General features: G+C 65.4%; 3 protein-coding genes across 3 annotated transcripts; 2 read left to right on the top strand and 1 right to left on the bottom strand.

The window, feature by feature from the left end:
• Positions 1-24: 24 nt before the first annotated feature.
• CHLRE_12g501050v5 (uncharacterized protein) lies at positions 25-6,540 on the top strand. Its single transcript, XM_043068086.1, has 15 exons — positions 25-308; positions 740-820; positions 987-1,136; positions 1,721-1,894; positions 2,174-2,302; positions 2,483-2,573; positions 2,846-2,934; positions 3,140-3,192; positions 3,630-3,720; positions 3,984-4,096; positions 4,423-4,576; positions 4,874-5,044; positions 5,397-5,476; positions 5,662-5,764; positions 5,965-6,540. The coding sequence occupies exons 1-15, from the start codon at positions 195-197 to the stop codon at positions 6,094-6,096; spliced, it is 1,725 nt and encodes a 574-aa protein (XP_042918280.1). The 5' UTR covers positions 25-194; the 3' UTR covers positions 6,097-6,540.
• Positions 6,541-6,594: 54 nt separating this feature from the next.
• CHLRE_12g501100v5 (uncharacterized protein) lies at positions 6,595-12,190 on the top strand. The gene is made up of 11 exons (XM_043068087.1): positions 6,595-7,284; positions 7,599-7,695; positions 8,132-8,274; positions 8,570-8,704; positions 8,938-8,993; positions 9,233-9,308; positions 9,558-9,644; positions 9,787-10,366; positions 10,684-10,755; positions 10,967-11,283; positions 11,546-12,190. The coding sequence occupies exons 1-11, from the start codon at positions 6,811-6,813 to the stop codon at positions 11,672-11,674; spliced, it is 2,166 nt and encodes a 721-aa protein (XP_042918279.1). The 5' UTR covers positions 6,595-6,810; the 3' UTR covers positions 11,675-12,190.
• Positions 12,191-12,250: 60 nt separating this feature from the next.
• On the bottom strand, positions 12,251-18,354 carry CHLRE_12g501150v5 (uncharacterized protein). The gene is made up of 5 exons (XM_043068088.1): positions 17,854-18,354; positions 17,669-17,737; positions 16,727-17,357; positions 15,605-16,594; positions 12,251-15,451 (listed from the first exon to the last, which is right to left on the bottom strand). The coding sequence occupies exons 2-5, from the start codon at positions 17,699-17,701 to the stop codon at positions 14,166-14,168; spliced, it is 2,940 nt and encodes a 979-aa protein (XP_042918278.1). The 5' UTR covers positions 17,702-17,737; positions 17,854-18,354; the 3' UTR covers positions 12,251-14,165.
• Positions 18,355-18,534: the final 180 nt, after the last annotated feature.

Raw genomic sequence — 18,534 nt, 5'->3', positions numbered from 1 at the left:
ATGCAGTAGACTTGCGCTCTTCGTGTTGCATTTCCACACTAGACTACGCACGGCGCAATCCCTCCACACTTTTGCGTGCCCGAACTTTGATGCTTCAAGTCAGGCCCGCCGCAGTGCTTCGGAAATCACCGCCCGCCGCTGCACACGGAGTCAGATACGTAGCCACACGTGTTGCTGCTCCTGAGCGCTCAGCAATGACCGTGAGCCAGGATGTGACCGCTAAAATTGATGAGGCGCTGAAGGTGCTCACTGCGAAAAAGAAGGAGTGGGCTCAGCTGCCGCTGGAGAAGAAGGTGGAGCTGCTGGACGTAAGCTGGGGCTGCGGGGAAAGCGCGAAACTGAGGACTTACTCGCAGCTGAAACGTTGCCGCGCGAGCTGGCTGTTCCAGCGCGTTGCGCCGTGAGCACATATGCGTCCGACATGTCTAAATCTTCGCGGTCACTTCGTGGATGTTGCGTCGCCGAGACCTCGCCTGCGCCACACGTACTGCGTATGCGTTCGCCCACGCTGGTTCCGTGGTAGAATACCACCCTGGCCCCGGCCTCACCCCGACCACTCGCTCCTCTATTTGCAGTCATAGCAATGACACACGCCTGCTGGCTTAGCTGACCAGCACGTCATCGTGGCTATCCAGGCAGCGCGTCCCCCCGTCACCTGCCTACCCCGCACGCACCACCGCTGCCTTTCCTCTGTACCCATACACACACTCTCCCTCTCTCTCTCCCCCTGTGGGCACAGGCTGTACGTCTACGTCTGGATGACCAAATGCTGACGCTGGGCCGTGCGGGCGCCCGTTTGAAGGGCTCAGATGAGGACCAGGTGCGCGGCAGCCGGGCCGCGGCAGCGGTCGCGGCCGCGGCACCCACCCACACGGCACACAGCACGGCTGTGGCTCTGCTTACCCCCGCTCCCAACCGGCCCCATGGCGCCATCGATTCGCCCGCCAACTTCCATGGGCGCATGACTTCCTCCCCCTCCCCCACAGAACCTGGTGGTGGGCGAGATGCTGACGTCCGTGGCCGTGCCCGCCACCTACATCCACCGCCTGGCCAGCAGCCTGCGGCAGCTGGCGGCCAGCGGCAAGGTGGCGGCGCTGCCCACACGCACCGCGGCCTCGGGGCAGAAGGTGGTGCAGGTGAGTGAGCGGGAGAGGGAGGTGCGAGGTGGGAGAGATGGGAGACGGTGGGAGAGATGGGAGACGGTGGGAGACGGTGGGAGAGGGATGGAGAGGAGGGAGGTTGTGATACCAGCCTCAACCTGAACCGAACCCAATGCACAAGAGCGAGGAGGAGAGCGTGGTCTGTGCTTTGACAAGGGAGCGACACTCGACAGTAGTCCCCTTGAGGAGGGAGGGAGGGGCGTGAGGGAGGGGGGCTACGGCAGCAAACGGCGCGGGCGCCTTGGGGGAGAAGCAGGAGCCGGAGGGGGAGCGGCACGTACCGGGCCCCTGCACGACACGTGAGGCCCATGCAGCTCTCCCCACACCCCGGGGCATTGGCCAACTGTGTGATCCGTCTTGCCAACTTGCTCAACTTGCTAGGCGCACTGGCGTTTTGTCTCTGCCACTATCCCGGCCAGCTACCTTCTCCACCTGCCGCCTCCACCAACCACCCATCACCTACCTGCTTCTCCACCTGCTCCACCACTTGCTCCTCCACCTGCCCCTCTCCTCCACCTGCTCCTCCACCTGCTCCTCCCCTCCCCGCCCCTCCCCCGCAGGTGTACCCTGTCACCTGGTCCGACCGCAACAGCCTGCTGCAGCCGGGTGCCACCGCCGAGCTGTACCTGCGGCCGGAGCAGGCCGAGGTGCGGCAGGGGCTTGTGTACGGCCCCGACGGCAGGGTGGCGGAGCACGACGGCCGCCTGTGCGCCGTGCTGGGGGCGGGCAACCACGTGAGTGGGGGTGGGCGGGAGGAGGGGTGGGGGTGGTGGGGGGTGGAGGAGTTGGGAATGTTGGGCAGGTGTGAGGGATTGTGGGGGGACGGGTGAGGCCAGGGTGGGTGGGTGGAGGTGGCAGGGTTTGGTGGGTGGAGGCGGTGTAGGGTTGTGCCGCACCCAATGCCCCTCACCCTGCCACACACACACACACACACCGCCTCCTGCGTGTTTCCTTCCGGTATGCCACCGCCCCCCCCCCACCCGCCCCACCTCCACCTCCGCCCCACCCCCCAGGGCTTCCTGGCGCTCAAGGACGCGCTGGTGTGCCTGTACGAGCGCGGCGAGGTGGCGGCCATCAAGCCGCACCCCGCCCAGAGCGAGTGGCACCGCGCCGCGGAGTACGCCCTGCAGCCGCTCATCGAGGTGAGCGCGTGTGCGCGCAGGTATAACCACACACACGGGGCGGGCTTCATTTGTTAACAAAACACCTACACACACACCTCGGCCTCCTTCGGCTCCGTGCTGCCGGCTTCCCTCCACCTCCCCCACCTCGCCCCCACCTCTCCCCCCCCCCACACACACGCCCGCCCACCTCTGCCCCAGGCCGGCTACCTGCGCAATCTGTACCTGGACAGCGCCGAGGACACCCGCGCGCTGCTGTACCACCCCCTGGTGGACTGCGTGCACATGACGGGTACGTGCCGGGGGGGGGGGGAGAGGGGGCAAAGGGAGAGGGACGTGGTCTGAATGCGGCCGTTTTGCAACGACATCACAACAACTGCGCGTGCACACAATGTGCAACCACCACCAACACCACCAACCGTATGAGCGCTTCAAGACAACAACTCCGCTTGCACACACACACGCACACGCACACACACACACACACACACACACACACACACACACACACACACACACACACACACACACACACACACACACACACCACCGCCACCCACACAGGCGGCACCGCCACGCACGACGCCATCGTGTGGGGCTCCACGCCTGAGGAGCAGGCCCGCCGCCGCGCCGCTGACGACCCCGTGCTCAAGGTGGGCTGTGCAGTGTGGCGGCGGGTGGAGTCTGTGGAGTGTGACGTGTGAGGGCATAAGGCAGGTGTTGTGTAGCCACCACTGCAACCAAGCATCAGGTCACACGCAGGCACGCATCCCTGCTGCCCTTCTGGCGGGCGCACGCTGCAGCTGTTGACACGCAAACTCACGCCACCTGCCCACATACCCACACTCGCGCCCACAGGTGCCCATCACTTCGGAGCTGGGCTGCATCACCCCCTTCATCATCCCGCCCTGGTGCGTGTGCGTGTTAAAGAGCACAAGGAAAACATCGCGCAAGTGTGTGCATGTGTGTATGTGTGTGAATGTGCGTGTCTGTGTGCGTGTGTGTGTGTGTGTGTGTGTGTGTGTGTCTACGAGAGCACCAGGGGAGGAAACACTATGCGTGTGTGCGTAAGGGTGTCAAGAGTTGTCTAAGAGAGAAGGTGTAAAACAGGCATGGCCTATGCCTTTATCCATGGAGGGCTGGTCCCGCCCCGACGGCAGTGGAACTGGTGTTGGGGTTGGGCTGAAGGGGTGTGCGGGAAGCACCACTCCCAACCAACCTCGCCCCTGTGCTCCCCCTGCCCCTGTTTCGACCCGGTTGCCGCCCCCCCTACCCCAAGATTCCCTACCGTCTACCATTTCCTTAAGCTCATCATAAATGTATTCCTCCCTCCCCCTGCTTCCCCCAGGAGCTACACGCCCAAGCAGCTGGAGGCGCAGGCGGCGGACCTGGTGGTCGCCATGACCAGCAACGTGGGCTGCAACTGCAACAGCGCCAAGGTGTGTGGGTGTGTGTGCATTTGTGTGTATGTTGGGGGTGGGGGGTGGCCAACAGTCATCACCACCGCATGGCACACACGCAACGTTGCGTCTTGCGGGCTTCCCTCCCTTCTGCGCTCTAACACACATACACGGTTGGGCTGGCGCACGCATGCTTGGGTTCCGAACACCACCGGTACATACGGTATGAGACACGCACCGAGACACCCTGCCGCCTCCCCACACACGCGCGCCCACGCCACGCCCTGCCCCGCCCCCGTCAGGTGCTGGTGCTGCCTGCGGACTGGAGCCAGGCGGACGCCTTCATGGACTGCCTGCGGGCGGCGCTGAAGCAGACGCCGCTGGACCCGGCCTACTACGCGGGCATCCACAGCCGGTGCGTGTGTGTGTGTGTGTGTGTGTGTGTGTGTGTGTGTGTGTGTGTGTGTGTGTGTGTGTGTAGAGCGCCCCGCCAGGAGGAGGAGCAGAGCGGGGAGGAGGAGCCGGGAGGTTACGCTGTGTCGCTCGCATGTGCGGATGGGGAAGCTGAAGCGAGGGGAACTGGGTCGGGTGGCCAGTCGTGTCAGCGAGCACGTGGCGAAGGCGGGTATGCCGTACGCGGTGTCCATCCGCTCGGTCTTCCTTCCGCCCTTGGCCCCTCTCACACCTCTCACACCTCTCCCTCGCCCTCGCGCTCCCACCTCTCTCGCCACGCACACACAGCTATGACGCCTTCAAGAAGCAGTACCCCAATTGCGAGGTGGTGGAGGCGCCCGCCGTCAAGCCCACCCGCCCGCTGTCCGGCCCGCCACTGCCCTACCTCATCAACGTCATGGACAAGCTGCCGGCCGAGCCGCACAAGGAGTACGCGTTCAATGTGGGTGGCCAGATGCGGGCTAGGTGTTGTGTACGTGCTTGTGATTCTGGTGGGATTTAGGATGGGGTGGGGGTTGATGGGTGGCGCCGGCAGTGATGGAACCAGCCGCACAACGCAACCGCAACGCGGCCCCTATTTCATCGGTGCCAGCACGGCACCGGCTCCAAGCACCCTTGCAGTACATTCCAGCGCACTCTCGGCTTCGGTCTCGCAACCCCCGACCACCCAAACACCCAAACCAACCAACCCCCACACCCGATAGCACATGCCCAAACACACCCTAACTCGCCCCTGCAGGTGGAGCCTTTTGCGCCGGTGCTGACGGTGGTGCGGCTGCCCACCCAGGGCGTGGAGGCCTTCCTGGCCGAGTCGGTGCGCTTCGCCAACGACGACCTGTGGGGCAGCCTCAGCTGCATGATCATCCTGCACCCGGACATGGAGAAGGCGCACCCGGAGGCCTGCCGCAAGGTGCGGTGGGGGATTGCGGTCGTGTGTGTGTGGGGGGGGGGGGTGGCGGTTGCGTGAGGGGGGGGTTGTAGATACCAGCCCAAACTAAACCAAACCGGTTGTGTGTGAGAGATTTATTGTAAGGGCGGTTCGTAGGGGCTGTAAGGGGTGGCTTGTGTCGTGACAGGCCAGCGGCGGCTATCCTCTCTCCTGTCTAACTCGGGAAGCACCAATGCACCATGCAGTCCGTGCGGGTCAGTTGCGCTTGCCTTGTGTGGGGGTGAGCCTTGTGCGGGTTCTCGCTCCCTAACCCTTATTCGGTCATCAACGGTACCGTATGTTCGGCCTGTGTGTTGACGCCGCTCCATCACAGGCGGTTGACGACTTGCGGTTCGGGGTGGTGTCGGTCAACGCCTGGAGCGCCGTGTCCTTCGTGACGGGCGCCGTCACCTGGTGGGTGGTGGCAGGGAGAGGGTGGGGAAAAGACAGGAGATGGCATGCACCCAGCAATGCCATTCACGACCCTCCCGCCACATCACACACGCCTACCGCCCACACGCCCTCCCACGGTCACCTCACCTCCGCCCGCACCGCCCGCACCCCGGCTCCTCTTGTTACGCGCCGCACGTGCGGTGCAGGGGCGCCTTCGCGGGCGACCAGACCATCAAGGACGTGCGGTCTGGTCTGGGTGTGGTGGGCAACCCCTACCTGGTGGACGGCGTGCAGAAGGCGGTGTATCGGGTGAGGCGGCAGAAGCGGGGGGTGGGCGAGGGCAGGGATGGGGAGGTGCAGGAGGAGGATGTGGCTTAACACACGCACTTGCGCGCACACCTGCGAACCCCCTTGCACATAACCCTGCACGAACTCCCGCAACCACGCCAGCCCACCATCCCACCCCTCCCCACCCCACCCCGCCTCTTTTCTCTTGCTGCCTGCCCCAGGTGCCAATCGACGGCGAGGCGGTTCCCAAGCCGCCCGCCATGAAGCCCATCCCAATGGCGGCGGCCCGCCTCATCATGGGCTTTGTGGTGGACGGCTGGCGCGGCCTGGTCGGCTCCTTCTGGGCAAAGTAGAAACGTATGGCGCTAAACTGTGCTGTTTACGGTATTGTGCGGTGCAGGAGGCAGCGGGCAGGCGCGTGAGCAGGAGGTGATGGAGTTTTGAGGGTTGGCTTGGACGCTTAGTGGTGGGCCGACTAGAGGCGCTAGCGCGCGTGTGTGCGCGAGTGCGGGAGTGCGGGAGCAGCTCGACTGCGCGGTTGCAAGGGCCCGCGCGATACACACTCCATGCGCGCTTAAATCCTGTGCATGCGTATGGACTGCGTTATCATTTGTTATTGTGTCAATGCAGCTCTACTTTGTGGTGGCGGTTTGGCTGAGAGGGCGGACCTCCCGGGTCATTGTGCGGGGGCCGGGTGGAGACAGCTTACATGTTTTACGTGTCCCGGGATTCATGATTTTGCGAATTCCTTTCCTGCTTACATGCATACAATTGTACTATTGTAACGTTAATCAGGTCACTTCTTGTAGACAAGCACTCGTCGAGACGAGCCAACCGGGTTCCGGATTTGACTGGGGCGGCCGGCCGACCACGAAAACCAAGTTGACGCCATTACTCCAGGCTTTCGCTAAAATCTTGTTGACTAGAAGCTTGAGGGTGATACAGTCAATTGCGAAAGGGCTGACTCCGCTCCACTCCGGCCCACCACATTCCGCAATTCCTCACGACTTTGTCTTAAAGCAGGGCTGCGCGCCGTCACGACGACACTCCCAGACTTGTGAACGAGAATGTTAAGCTCCTTAAACGGCCTTTCGGGCATTGCGCCCGGCGCCGTTGGCGGCCGGGGCCGCCGAGACCTGCCGACCCCCGTCTCGACAGCCAGCAGCTCGCAGCAGGGCCCCTTGTCCTCGCGGCGGCTCCTGGGCGCCCCAGCCGCGCCCCAGCTCCTGACAGTCGCTCAAGCAGAGGGCAGCACGGGCTCTAGCGGCCCTTCGGACCGCTCCCCAGCGCGGGGAAGGTCGGGGGGAGGACGGGGCGGGCGCGGCGGTGGACGGGGCGGCGGACGCGGCGGCGGCGGACGCGGCCGCTCGTCTGGCGGTGGCCGTGGGAGATCTGGCCGGGATGGGCAGCGGTCGTCACCACGGCGGCCTGCGGAGGGCGGTGGTGGCGGTGGTCGTGGAGGCGCCAGCAAGGTGCAGGGCCCGGTGGCTGTGGGCGACGAGCTGGAGCTGGAGTGCGCGCGTCTGGCGCTCGAGGGCAAGGTGGGTGGCACGAGTCGCGTCGCGAGATCCCGGTTGTTCATTTGAGTTGCACATATGTGTGTCAGGGTATGCACAGTAACAGCCAGCCGGCGCGCAGCAGCCATAGACACTACCAGGGTACCGGTACCCGTGCCTTGCAATCGCTGCGGGGGTGGCGCTACTGCATCCCGGGGCAACTTGCCGCGGCCCCAGCCCGAGCCACACGCCCTGCCGCCTGCTTCACGCATTCCAAGGGCGCTTGCCGGGCAGCATAGCCATCCCCGCACCGCCCTCCTCACCGCCTTCCTCACCGCTGCTCCCGGTCCACGGCGCAGGGCGTGTGCCTGCTGCCGCCCAGCGGCTTTGTGGTGCTGGTGGAGCGGACCCTGCCCGGCGAGAAGGTGCTGGCCAAGATCACATTGGCCAAGAAGGGTGAGACCGCGCTGCCGCTTGATGACGCAGCTGGACAGCTCGTGTACATATCGTACAGGCCCTGGGTCGAGTGGCCGGACGGCCTGGGACGAGTGGTCGGACGGCCTGGGTCGAGTGGCCGGACGGCGCGGCTGTCAACCGGACAACACGCTGGCTCCAGTACCCAAGCACACATGCCTGCCTCAGACCACATCTGCACCCGCACAACGCACCTCCCGTCCCCATCCACCCCCCAACTCCCAGGATGGGGACTATTGTCGCGTGCCACTCCGTTGTCAAGCATAGGCCACGCTCTCCTCCTCGCTCTATCGCGTTGGGTTCGGTTTAGTTTGGGCTGGAGTTTACAACCCCCCCCCACACACACACTCGCAAAACCGCACGCACAAACACATGTCATACAAACACGTGAACACGCTTTCTTCGCTCTCTCGCACAGGCTACGCCGAGGCCACCAAGCTGGCGAGCCTGGCGCCGCACACGGGCGCCGTGGAGCCGCGCTGCGCCTACTTCGGCCCCTGCGGCGGCTGCACGTTGCAGAGCCTGGACTACAGCCGCCAGCTGGTGGAGAAGAGGAACCAGGTGGGCCGGTGGCGGCAGCGGTGGAGGAGGCAGGGGAGGAGGAGGCGGTGGAGGAGGCGAGGGGATGGGAGATGGGAGGAGAGGGGTTGGGAGGGCAGGAGGGCGTCGTTCATTCCACTCCCAAAGTAACCCATTGCCAACCCAGAACCCATAGAGAGCGGAGGGGGATTCGGGCAGCAGCGTGTCGTTGCGCATGGCTGAAGTTGAAGGTGCTGATTGAGCAAGTTCGATGGCGCTGTCATCCACCGCGTGCCTGGCTCGTGCCCGCGCCCTGCCTGCTACGCGCTGTGTGCAGGTGGAGCAGACGCTGCGGCGTGTGGGCAAGTTGGGGCCGGCCCTGGACGCCATTGCCGTGGCCCGCGGCGCCGGCGAGACCACGGGCGTGCTGCCTGCGGTGGCGGCGGCGGAGACGTACGCGTACCGGAACAAGGTGACAGCTGGCTACTGCGGCACGAGCTGCTGAGCTGTAGCACCGGCACGTGATGATTGATGACCGTTGTGCGCTGTTGGCCCGCTCATGCGAAGCAGCACATGCGGAGCAAGCGTTATTGCGGGATCGCACTTCAACGTGTAACCCAGATGTGCTCCCAGACTCCACACCCCGGCCCACAGCCTGCAACATAACCAGCCTGACTTAAGCACAACCCCACCCCAACCCCACAGCTGATGTTCCACTTCAGCAGCCGCTGCTGGTTGCCGCCGTCCAAGGTGGTTGACAGGTGCGTGCTGGTGGTGGTGGGGCGGGTGGCTGTTCGGGTGGTGGGCAGGTGACAAGGGCGACAAGAGATCGCTAACAACACACATGCGAGCTAGCGGCCTGACTTTCAACCGCATGGGGAGCGGAGATCTACAATCCAGGCGGCTACCGTCCAAGAATACACTAGGACTTTCAATCTGCCCAGCATCACGCATACTGGCATACCCTCGGGCACATAAACACACACACCCTCCCAAGCAGGCCGGCCCTGGGGCTGCTGCGGCCTGGCAGCGCCGATGTGGTGTTGCCGGTGACACAGCACGGGTGCCAGCTGCAGGTGTGCGTGCGGCTGCGGGGCTGCGTGACACTGTGTGTGCGTGTGTGTGGCTGTGTGTGTGAGTGAATGCAAAAGCGCAAGGGAAAGGGTGTCTGTGTCTGTGTGTTTGCGTGTGTGGAAAGGACAGGGGACAGAGTGCATGCCACGTGGCGCACTGCACGGCGCACGAAGTGGCTCAAAGCGCCCCCCCCCACACACACACATACACATACCCTGAGTCTGGATGCCGCCCTCCCGCTGCGTCAACAGGACGAGACCGCGAACGCAGTGCTGAAGCGCGTGGAGCAGTGGGTGGCGGCGGCGGGCGTGAAGCCCTACAACGACAAGTCCGGCAAGGTGCGTGGCGTGTTTGCGCCGTGTGGGTACAGCGCGACCACGGGGTTGCCGGGAACGACATGACGAAGGGGGGCCGCCGGCCTGCTTGCAGCGTTGCGGCTTGATAAACTTGTTATCACACGCATCGCGGCACGGCGCGCAGGGCATCCTCAAGCACGTAGTCATCCGCCGCGGCAGCGGCAGCAGCGGCTCCTCCAAGCCCGAGTACATGGTTGTGTTCGGCGTCACGACCACAAACGGCGACGAGGCAGCGGCGGCGCTGCAGCCGCTGGCGGAGGCCCTGGGCCGCGAGTTTCCCACTCTGGTCAGCGTGGCGGCGGCCTACGTGCCGCCGCCGCGCGCGCCGGCACGCGCGCCGCCGGCGGCGCCCGAGCCCCGGGTCCGCCGCAGCGACCGCGGCGGCCGCCGCGGCGACAAGCCTGAGCCGGAGGCCGAGGCGGAGCCGGCGGAGGCGGCGGCGGCGGCTGAGGACGACGGCACCGACGGCACCGGGGCCGACAGCGTCACCGGCTACGCCGAGGGCGACGGCGCCGCCGGCTCCGCCAAGCTGCGCCTGCTGCACGGCCGGCAGCACATCACTGACACGCTGGGCGGCCTGACGTTCCAGATCTCGGCGGCGTCGTTCTTCCAGACCAACACGGCGCAGGCGGCGGTGCTGTACGACGTGGTGCGCCAGGCGGCGGCGCTGCGGCCGGGGCGGCAGGACAGCCTGGTGGATCTGTGTGAGTACGGTACTCGTGTGGATGTGTGTGTGTGTGTGTGTGTGTGTGTGTGTGTGTGTGTGTGTGTGTGTTTGACTACGGTTTCCACGGTTATTCTGCCAGATCACGTGAATCGTGTATCTGGTATAACCAACGACAGGGCTCTCAAACGAGGGTGTGTGTGTGTGTGTGTGTGTGTGTGTGATGAGTGCAGGTCCTGTGTGATGTTTCCGCTACTGTCCCTCCTCCTGCTCGTGCGCTTCCCGAACTCCCGTGTCCCATGTTTCCTCCACCCCTCCCCTCCGTCCTCTCCCCAACCCCACCCCACCCCCGCGCAGACTGCGGCACGGGCACCATCAGCCTCAGCCTGGCGCCAGAGTGCAAGTCCGTCCTGGGCGTGGAGGCCGTGGGTGAGTGCCCTCGCTCTGGCATTGACCAGGCCCTCGCTCGCCCGTGCCTTTCATTTAGCCACTGTTGCAACGCGTCTGACTCTTGACCCGGCTGCCATGTGATGCGGTCGTCTTTGATGCTACCCGGCGCAGCACCTAGGCTGCTCCACTGCCTCACAACCCTGTGACGCAATCAACGCCACCGCCCGGCCATCCCAAACTCCTCCCCCAGCTGCGGCGGTGTCGGATGCGCGCCTGAACGCGCGCCTGAACGGCGCCTCCAACGCCCTCTTTGTGGCGGCGGGCGTTGAGGACCTGGACACGCACGGCCTGAGGCAGCTGTGGCGCGAGGCCGCGACGGCGGAGACAGACGCGACAGCGGCGGAGGGCCGGGCGCCGGCCGCGGCCGCGGCGGAGGAGGCGCCGGCGGAGCCGGATGTGGTTGTGGTGGACCCGGCGCGCGGCGGGCTGAGTGCGGAGGCGACGACGTGGCTGTCGCGCTGCGGCGCGCGGCGGATTGTGTACGTGTCGTGCAACGTGGCGACGCAGGTGCGGGCCGTGGGTGCGGGCTTTACTACCCATATGTATAGTGTGCATGTGCGTAAGAAGGGGGCAGCACGCGGACATCCTAAGCGTCTGGCCTCGGGCCTCGGGCCGCAGGGCTGGGGGGCACCGCAGCTCTTGTGCGGCCAAACACATCAATCTACACCTCCTACCACACCGTCCCTGTATCAACCCCCTTTCCCACGCCACCATAACTCCCTTGCTCATTCCGTCCCTCCCTCCTTCTCCTTCCCGCGCACGCCCCCAGGCACGTGACCTGGACCGGCTCTGCAACGGCGACGACGCGCCGTACCGGCTGACTGCCGTGACGCCCGTGGACATGTTCCCACACACAGACCACGTGGAGACCGTGGCGGTGCTGGAGCGGGCAGACTAGCAGGGAGGCCGCGAGGCCGGGGCCGGGGGTGGGGCCGGAATGGAGTGAGCAACTCCGCTTGTAGTGTGGGCTTTCGGGACAGTGACGCGACCGTAACGAATTAGGGTTGTGGAAGAGCATGGCGAGAGCAGCACATTGCCAGGCTGGAGGACTGCTGCGAAGCATCGGATGCAGGAGCAGTGCGGGTGGGGTTGAATGTATGGCTGTCGGGCGTAGCCATGGGCGCAACAGGCACGTGCCTTGGAGGGCAGCAGGGCTACTGCCGCCCAGCGCTGTTTCGCTCCTGGCGCGGGCATGTTGCTTGCGCCCGGGGTCTCGAGCTGCCTGTAGAGCCCAGGAGGGTTTAGGGTGGGGGCTGGATGCCGAGGTCCCAGGAGGACCAAGCAGGTCGCAGTCTCTGGCCCAGCTATCTACGCATGGGAGCAAAAGTATGGCCGAGTTCTGTGCGTTTGGACCACACAGCGCGATTTTTGCAAATCGGTTTCTGCCATCGGTTATTCGGTTCCATCTTTAGTAGCAGGCGGGCAGAGAACTGCAAGCCCTCAGTCCTGGGGTACCCCCGAGCGGTCGGACTGTTGGACAGTGCCAGAACTCACTGGCGAGGATTACATGTGCCCACGTGCCGTGTGTCCTCTCCCAAATCAGCACGTACCGCGCCCCTGCGCCCGCCGTGCCCCTCTATCTCCGCCTACCATACAGCAGCGCCTTGACCGCGCACTGCCCCGCCGCGCATCCAGCTTCGAGTACTTGGGTGTGCATTATTTGTGCTCGCACCCACCTCTGCACCCCAAAGACTCACGTCGATAAATTCTTCACGCCACCGGCGGACCTGCATGTCTGCATATTGCGGTACCGTGCCGTGCTACCTGTTCAACACCTCTACAACTAACAACGAACGTTGCTATCGCCCTCGTGCTGCCTGAGGGCGTATGTCAGCTACTGGATCAACAAATAAGACCTAAAAACCGGCGGTGTGCTTGCCACGCTGGCGGCACGCGCCCGCACTGCTCCTATAGTACCGTACGATGACCATGATAGTAAGGACAACTTCACTGCTTTTGACGGTCTCATTGCGGCCGGCACCCACCTCTGGTGGTCGCCGCCGCCTGTGCCCTCAATACCACAGCACCCAACACAACCCCAGCCGGCCTATTAATCGCTGTGGTCCGGACTGGGGCCGCGCGCCTCGCGCTCGTTCCCTGGCACTGCGTCACGACACCTGACTGTCGCCCACCACCGTCGCCCGCTCGGGCCGCTTCCTGGCCCGCCGCCAAGACACCTGCATCATCACCCTAGTCCGCGAGTTGCAGGGCGGCGCAGTTCCACAATCTCTCCATAACAGTCAGCACCGCGCGTCAGGCCAAATCCAAAAGGCATCACCCCCCGCGCCGGATGGGATATTTATCCAAATACAGAGACATAGCTACACCAAAACGTCTGCATACGGTACAGACACTAGTCAACAGCAACACCTAGCAGCAAATGCACATACACGTGACCTGTTCACCCCGCTTGCATTCTGCACGTGCCACGCGCGCACGTGGGCCGAATGCGGCAACCATGGAAAAGTGCGCGTGTGCAATGCGGGGGCACAGGGCGTGGACTAAAGCGCACCTGGGGCTCTCAAGTCTCAAGCCCCAGATCCTAACTCGTCACCGTTGTCTGGAGGCGCACTGCAGCCGCCCGCACCAGGCGGCAACTTGCCCAGCCACTTAGATGTGTAAGAGCTTTTGACCGTTTCTATGCACAATTCTGTTGGAACAGCTTCCACAATCCTGGTATCTATCAAAGCACAAGCAAACCTGCCCGATTGAAGGCCCTGGAAACTACACAAGGTAACCCAATCGCAGACAGGCGCGCAGCCCCGCCTCTGCGGAGCCTTTATCATTCAGCGACGCGGTCAGAAACCGGGCCGCCGCACCCGCGCATAGCTTGGATACGCTTTGCAGAAAGAATCCCCAAGGGCCCAGACCGGCCCCGAGTTTGCACTTGCACCAGCAGCAAGCAAGTAGTGTAGGATTAAGGATTTGCTGCTGGTCGTGCTTATCGGCCCCCCCTCCCGAAAGCGCCCCTCAAGGCACTATGTTGTCTGATACCCACATCCTCATCCACACCACCCAGAGCGAAGGATTCCCATCAAAGCCCGTCAAAAGCGTGTCGGCAGGACCTTTGCAGCCAAGCCGGGACAGAGAGAGGCAGGGCTGCCGTCAAAACACTCTCGCAGAGATGCTAGTTCTTGCAGCGCTTGCGGCAGCGCCGGAACAGCATGAATCATTACGTTGTAGGTACATCCGCCTGCGGCACGCAGCCTCGTTCTGGGCGCACGCGTGCAATTGCTTTTTTTCATTATCGAAAGAGTCCAACGAGCGATGGCGAGGCGATTGGTACTTCGAGCAGCCAGCCGTGCATTAGTCATGCCCGTCCGCCACAGGTTCACGCACTCCTGCTGCCGCAACAGCAGCTCGAGCAGCTGCTCTTGCGGCGGCCCTTTTCAAAAGTCCTCAAACATGCGCTGCTGCTCCGGCGTCAGGGGCTTGTAGCGCGGCCGGCGACACGCCGGCAGGATCTGCTGCGGCGTGGACTTGAAGTCGTGGCCGCTGGCGCCGCCGCCTCCGCCGCGACCACCGCCCGCCTGTTTCGACACGCCCACGCTGCCCGCGCCGCCAACGCCCGTCATCGCCGTCACGTAGCACATGGCCGGCGGCGGCGACGTCGCCATCATGCCGCCGCCACCGCCGCCGCCGCCGCCGCCACCGCCGCCGGCCACGCCGCCGCTGCTGCTGCCGCCAAAGCGCGCACCGGCGGCGCCGGCGGGCGCATGTCGCGACGGCGTGCCCCCGGCCATGGCGCCGCCGCGGAAGCCGTGTGCCTCCAGCAAGTGTGAGGGCGGGTCGTAGCTGCCAAACAGGCTGTCGTGCGAGGAGGCGCCGCCGACCGACGGCGGGCGGCCGCCGCCGCCACCACAGCCGGCCGAGGACGGCATGCAGGGCTGCGAGTCTATGGCCATGGGGTGTGCGCCGCCGCAGCCGCCACCAAGGCCGCCGCCACCGCCGCCGCAAGGCGCGCCAACTGCCATGGCGTGCAGGTCGCGGCGCACGCCGCCTGTGGGCACCTCGTCGCTACAGCCGTTGCCGTTGCCGTTGCAGCTGCTGGCCACGTCCATGGTCGCGGGGACGGCGCGGCGCCACGCCGGGCCGTCCGCTGCGGCGGCAGTAGCACTCAGCATGGCCGCTGCGGCAGCTGCAGCCTGGCTGCCTGCGCTGACATGGATGTCGTGTGGGCCGCCGTTCAGGCCGGCGCGCGCTGCGACATTGCGGCCGCCCGCCGAGGGCCGCCGCTCGCCGCTGCGCTCATCGTCGTCACCGCTGCTGTTGCCGCCGCTGGCGCGTCCCTCATCCAGCCTGTGCTTGTGCTGGTGGTGGTGGTGGCGGAAGTGGCCGTCATTTTCTTGAGGATCGTCCAGATCCATCGCTGCGCCTGCCACGTTACCACTGCCACCGCCGTTTTGCGGCTGCTTTTGATGCTGCTGTGATGGCGGCCGGTCCTCCTCCTCCATGCTGTTACGGTGTGAGTCGCCACCACCGTCGCTGCGGCGGCCCGAGTCGGCGCCGCCTCCGCCGCCTCCGCTGCCGCGGCGGCCGTTCTGGCCCTGCCCCTCCGGGTCCTCGCCCGACGAGGACGAGGAGGACGAGTACTGCCGCCCCAGCACCAGCAGCTGCGAGCGGCGGGCGGCGCGCAGCTGCGACAGCTGCGTCAACGACAGCCGCAGCGCCGGGTCTGTGACGGGAAGTGGAACAGGGCACCAGGAGCGCAAGCGACGTCAGAGGAGCGAACTGAAAGAGATATCATTACGAAGCACCGAAAAAGCAAAAAACATGGTACTCAAGAGAATTAAAGCGGCTACCTATTAGTCGAAAAGGGTTCGCTCACCTGTCAGCTTGTTGGCCTCCGCTGAGAAGCGCCAAAGCCCCGGCGCCGCCGTCACCGCCTCCAGCAGGGCCTGGCCTCCCGAGTTGTGGATGCGGTTGCCGTCCAGCACCAGCCCCTGCAGCCCAACGCTGGAGCTGGCGCCGGCGGCCCCCCCAGCACTGCCGCGGCGGCTCGCGCCGCCCAGCATGCGGCGGCCGTCCGCGCCCGCGCCGCCGCCCACAAGCGGCAGCAGCGCCGCCACGCCGGCGTCGCTGATGCCGTTCTCCCGCAGATCCAGGCTCTCGAGAGACGGCGCGCCGCCCAGCGCCGCCGCCAGCGCTGTCGTACCCGCGTCGTACAGCGCATTGCCGGCCAGGGACACCTGCTCCAACGGCCCCGTCACGTGCACCAACCGCCGCGCCGACGACGCCTCCTCCACCTCGCTGCCATTAGCGGTCGCGGCAGCCGTGGCGGCGGCGCGCGCTTCGCGCGCCGCCGCCGCGAGGGTGGCTGCCAGCTGGTGCACGGCGGCGGCGGCGGGTGACAGGATCTTTGGCGGCGCCGCCACCCCCATCGCCTCCGCCAGGTCGATGCCGCGGATCTGGTTGGAGTCCAGCTGCAGGGTGCGGAGCCCACAGGGCGGCAGAAGGCCCTCGACATGCTGCGCCGGCTGAGGGCGCGGCAGCGGGAACGGCGACATGGCGCACAGCAGCGCCAGCAGGCCCTCAGCCCCCGCCGCGTTGTCGTTCAGGCACAGCTGCTGCAGCGGCGGCGCCGCGAGGCTGCCGGCGCCGCCAGGCGCCTCCGGCCGCAGCGCTGCCGCCAGCGCCACCACGCCGGGCGCGGTGACGCCGCAGTTGGCTAGGTCCAGGCGGCGCAGGCTGGCGTTGGCGGCCAGGCCTGCCGCCAGTGCGGTGGCGCCGCCGGGGCCCAGTAGGCGGTTGTTGGACAGGGCCAGCGCGGCCAGGCGGCAGCCGGGTGCGGCCAGGAAGCGGCCCAGCAGCTCGCCGGCTGTGGGTGGCAGGCAGGAGAAGCCGGCGGTGAGGTCACAGGCCACAGACAGGGAATGTGGACGACGGGGTCAAGGCGCGGGCAAGGGCGCGGCAGGGACAGGCGGCAGGAAGCACAGGCGGCGGGTCGCACCTTGCGGCCCCAGATGGCAGCTGGACAGGTCCAACTCCGTCAGCGCCGCCGTCAGCGCCGCCCAGCCGGGAGACCCCAGCAGCGCCGCCGCCGCCTCGCCGCCCATGTCCGACTCCACCACCGCCAGCCGGGCCAGCGCCGCCGCCTGCGGCCCTAGGGCCGCCGCCAGCGCCGCCGCTGCCTCGGCGTTCAGCAGGCTCTTGTCGAGGCGCAGGTGCTGCAGCCGGGCGCCGTGGGGGGCCGAGGCCCAGGCAGCGACAGCATTGGCGATGGCAGTCACACCGCGCGCGTCTAGCTGCGAGAAGTGGAGCTGGGTGAGGCTGGTGTTGGCTGCAAGGCCGGCGGCGAGGCGCGTGGCGGCCTCGAACCCGTGGGCGTGGTGGATGGCAAGCGAGGTGAGGCGCGGGTTGGAGGCGAGGAGCGAACCTAGCGTGGAGGCGGAGGCGGGGTCAAGCTCGAAAATGTCGAGCGAGGTCACGCTGGTGTTGTCACGCAGCGCCTGGAGCACCGCGGCTGTGTGTTGCGGCTCATTGTGGAAGAGTCGCAATGAGACGGTGCCGCAAGCCGGACTGGCCAGCGAGTCGCAATGGCTGCCAAATTTCTCCTGGGAGAGGAAGAACCCGGAAATCTCCTGCAGTGGACCAGGATAAGGCGCTCACCGTTAGAGTGCTGAAAGCATAAAATGCCGAAGCGATAGTCTCCGCCAGCCCCACGTCGGCTTTTGGCCCGATAGTCGCGCAGTCGCCCCAAATGCGCCACATGGTCGCCCAAACCCTACTCTAGCAAGACGTGCCAGTCGTCAACAGCCAGCAGCCAGCATACGTCAGCTAATACAGATGCTCAGTGTGGTCATGCATACGGAGCCGCGGCCACAGTTTCGTGGCGGGCCCGGCCCCATTACAGGGCTACACTCGCGCTCACTCCCGCAGCACCGGCACCCACCCGCTTCGTAGGGTCCGCAGCTGCTGCAGGCATTTGTCCTCCCTCTGGTTTTGCAAGGACGTGTCACGACTGCAGCCGGCGAAAGGCAGGCATGGCCGGGGAGGCCAAAAATGCGAGCCATGTCGATGAGCCACCCCCTCCACAAATATCAGTATAATGCCCCAGGTGAATCGCTCAAAGCTCACCCGTTTCGCTGGACTCGCGCAAAACTCGCTGCTGACTGCTGACTGGGCCTGCACGGAAAGCTTTTTGGCCCACAGGCTCGCTCGTCCGGTGACGGTCGATGGTTATTGACCACGTACTGAGCAGCTAGGAGGTTGCGCCGCCTCCACCGTGAGACTTCGCGACTGCAGCAGGGGGTGCCTCGCTGGTTCTACTTCTGGTGCGGCTGCCCGTCCAGCCGCACAGACAATACTATATGTGTTGGGACTATGTGTAAGTTAGCGACACGCACTGGTGGGCCCCACTGGTTTGCAGGACTATGATGCCGGTGTGTCAAATTTGTCACAATCATCTCATTTGTTGAAAAGTCGCGAGGAGGCTTTGTCTGTGAGCTTGCCTTCATGCATAAACATATGCGCCTCACAGCGGGGCGAGCGAAGTGTTATCGGCGACGCGCGCTCGAGAAAGCGGCGCGGTTGCCAGTTGAAGGCAAACATTTAAGGTCGCTGCAACGTTGGCCGGGGGAGAACTCCCTGACGTTGGCAGCTGCGCGCCTGCGCATTGCGCGTGCTACGGAGATAGCAGGGTGTCGAGCACCGTGTCACTGTAACCTCCGCGCGGCCGCCCCAGCTTGCCACCCACCCACTCACACAAGAGCAGCAGGAACCTGTCACGAGTAGTGGACCCACCCCAACGCGTGTCAG

The sequence above is a fragment of the Chlamydomonas reinhardtii genome, chromosome 12, assembly GCF_000002595.2.
Source record: "Chlamydomonas reinhardtii strain CC-503 cw92 mt+ chromosome 12, whole genome shotgun sequence".
Lineage (NCBI taxonomy): Eukaryota > Viridiplantae > Chlorophyta > Chlorophyceae > Chlamydomonadales > Chlamydomonadaceae > Chlamydomonas > Chlamydomonas reinhardtii.
This window is presented reverse-complemented; position numbering and strand designations above follow the sequence as displayed.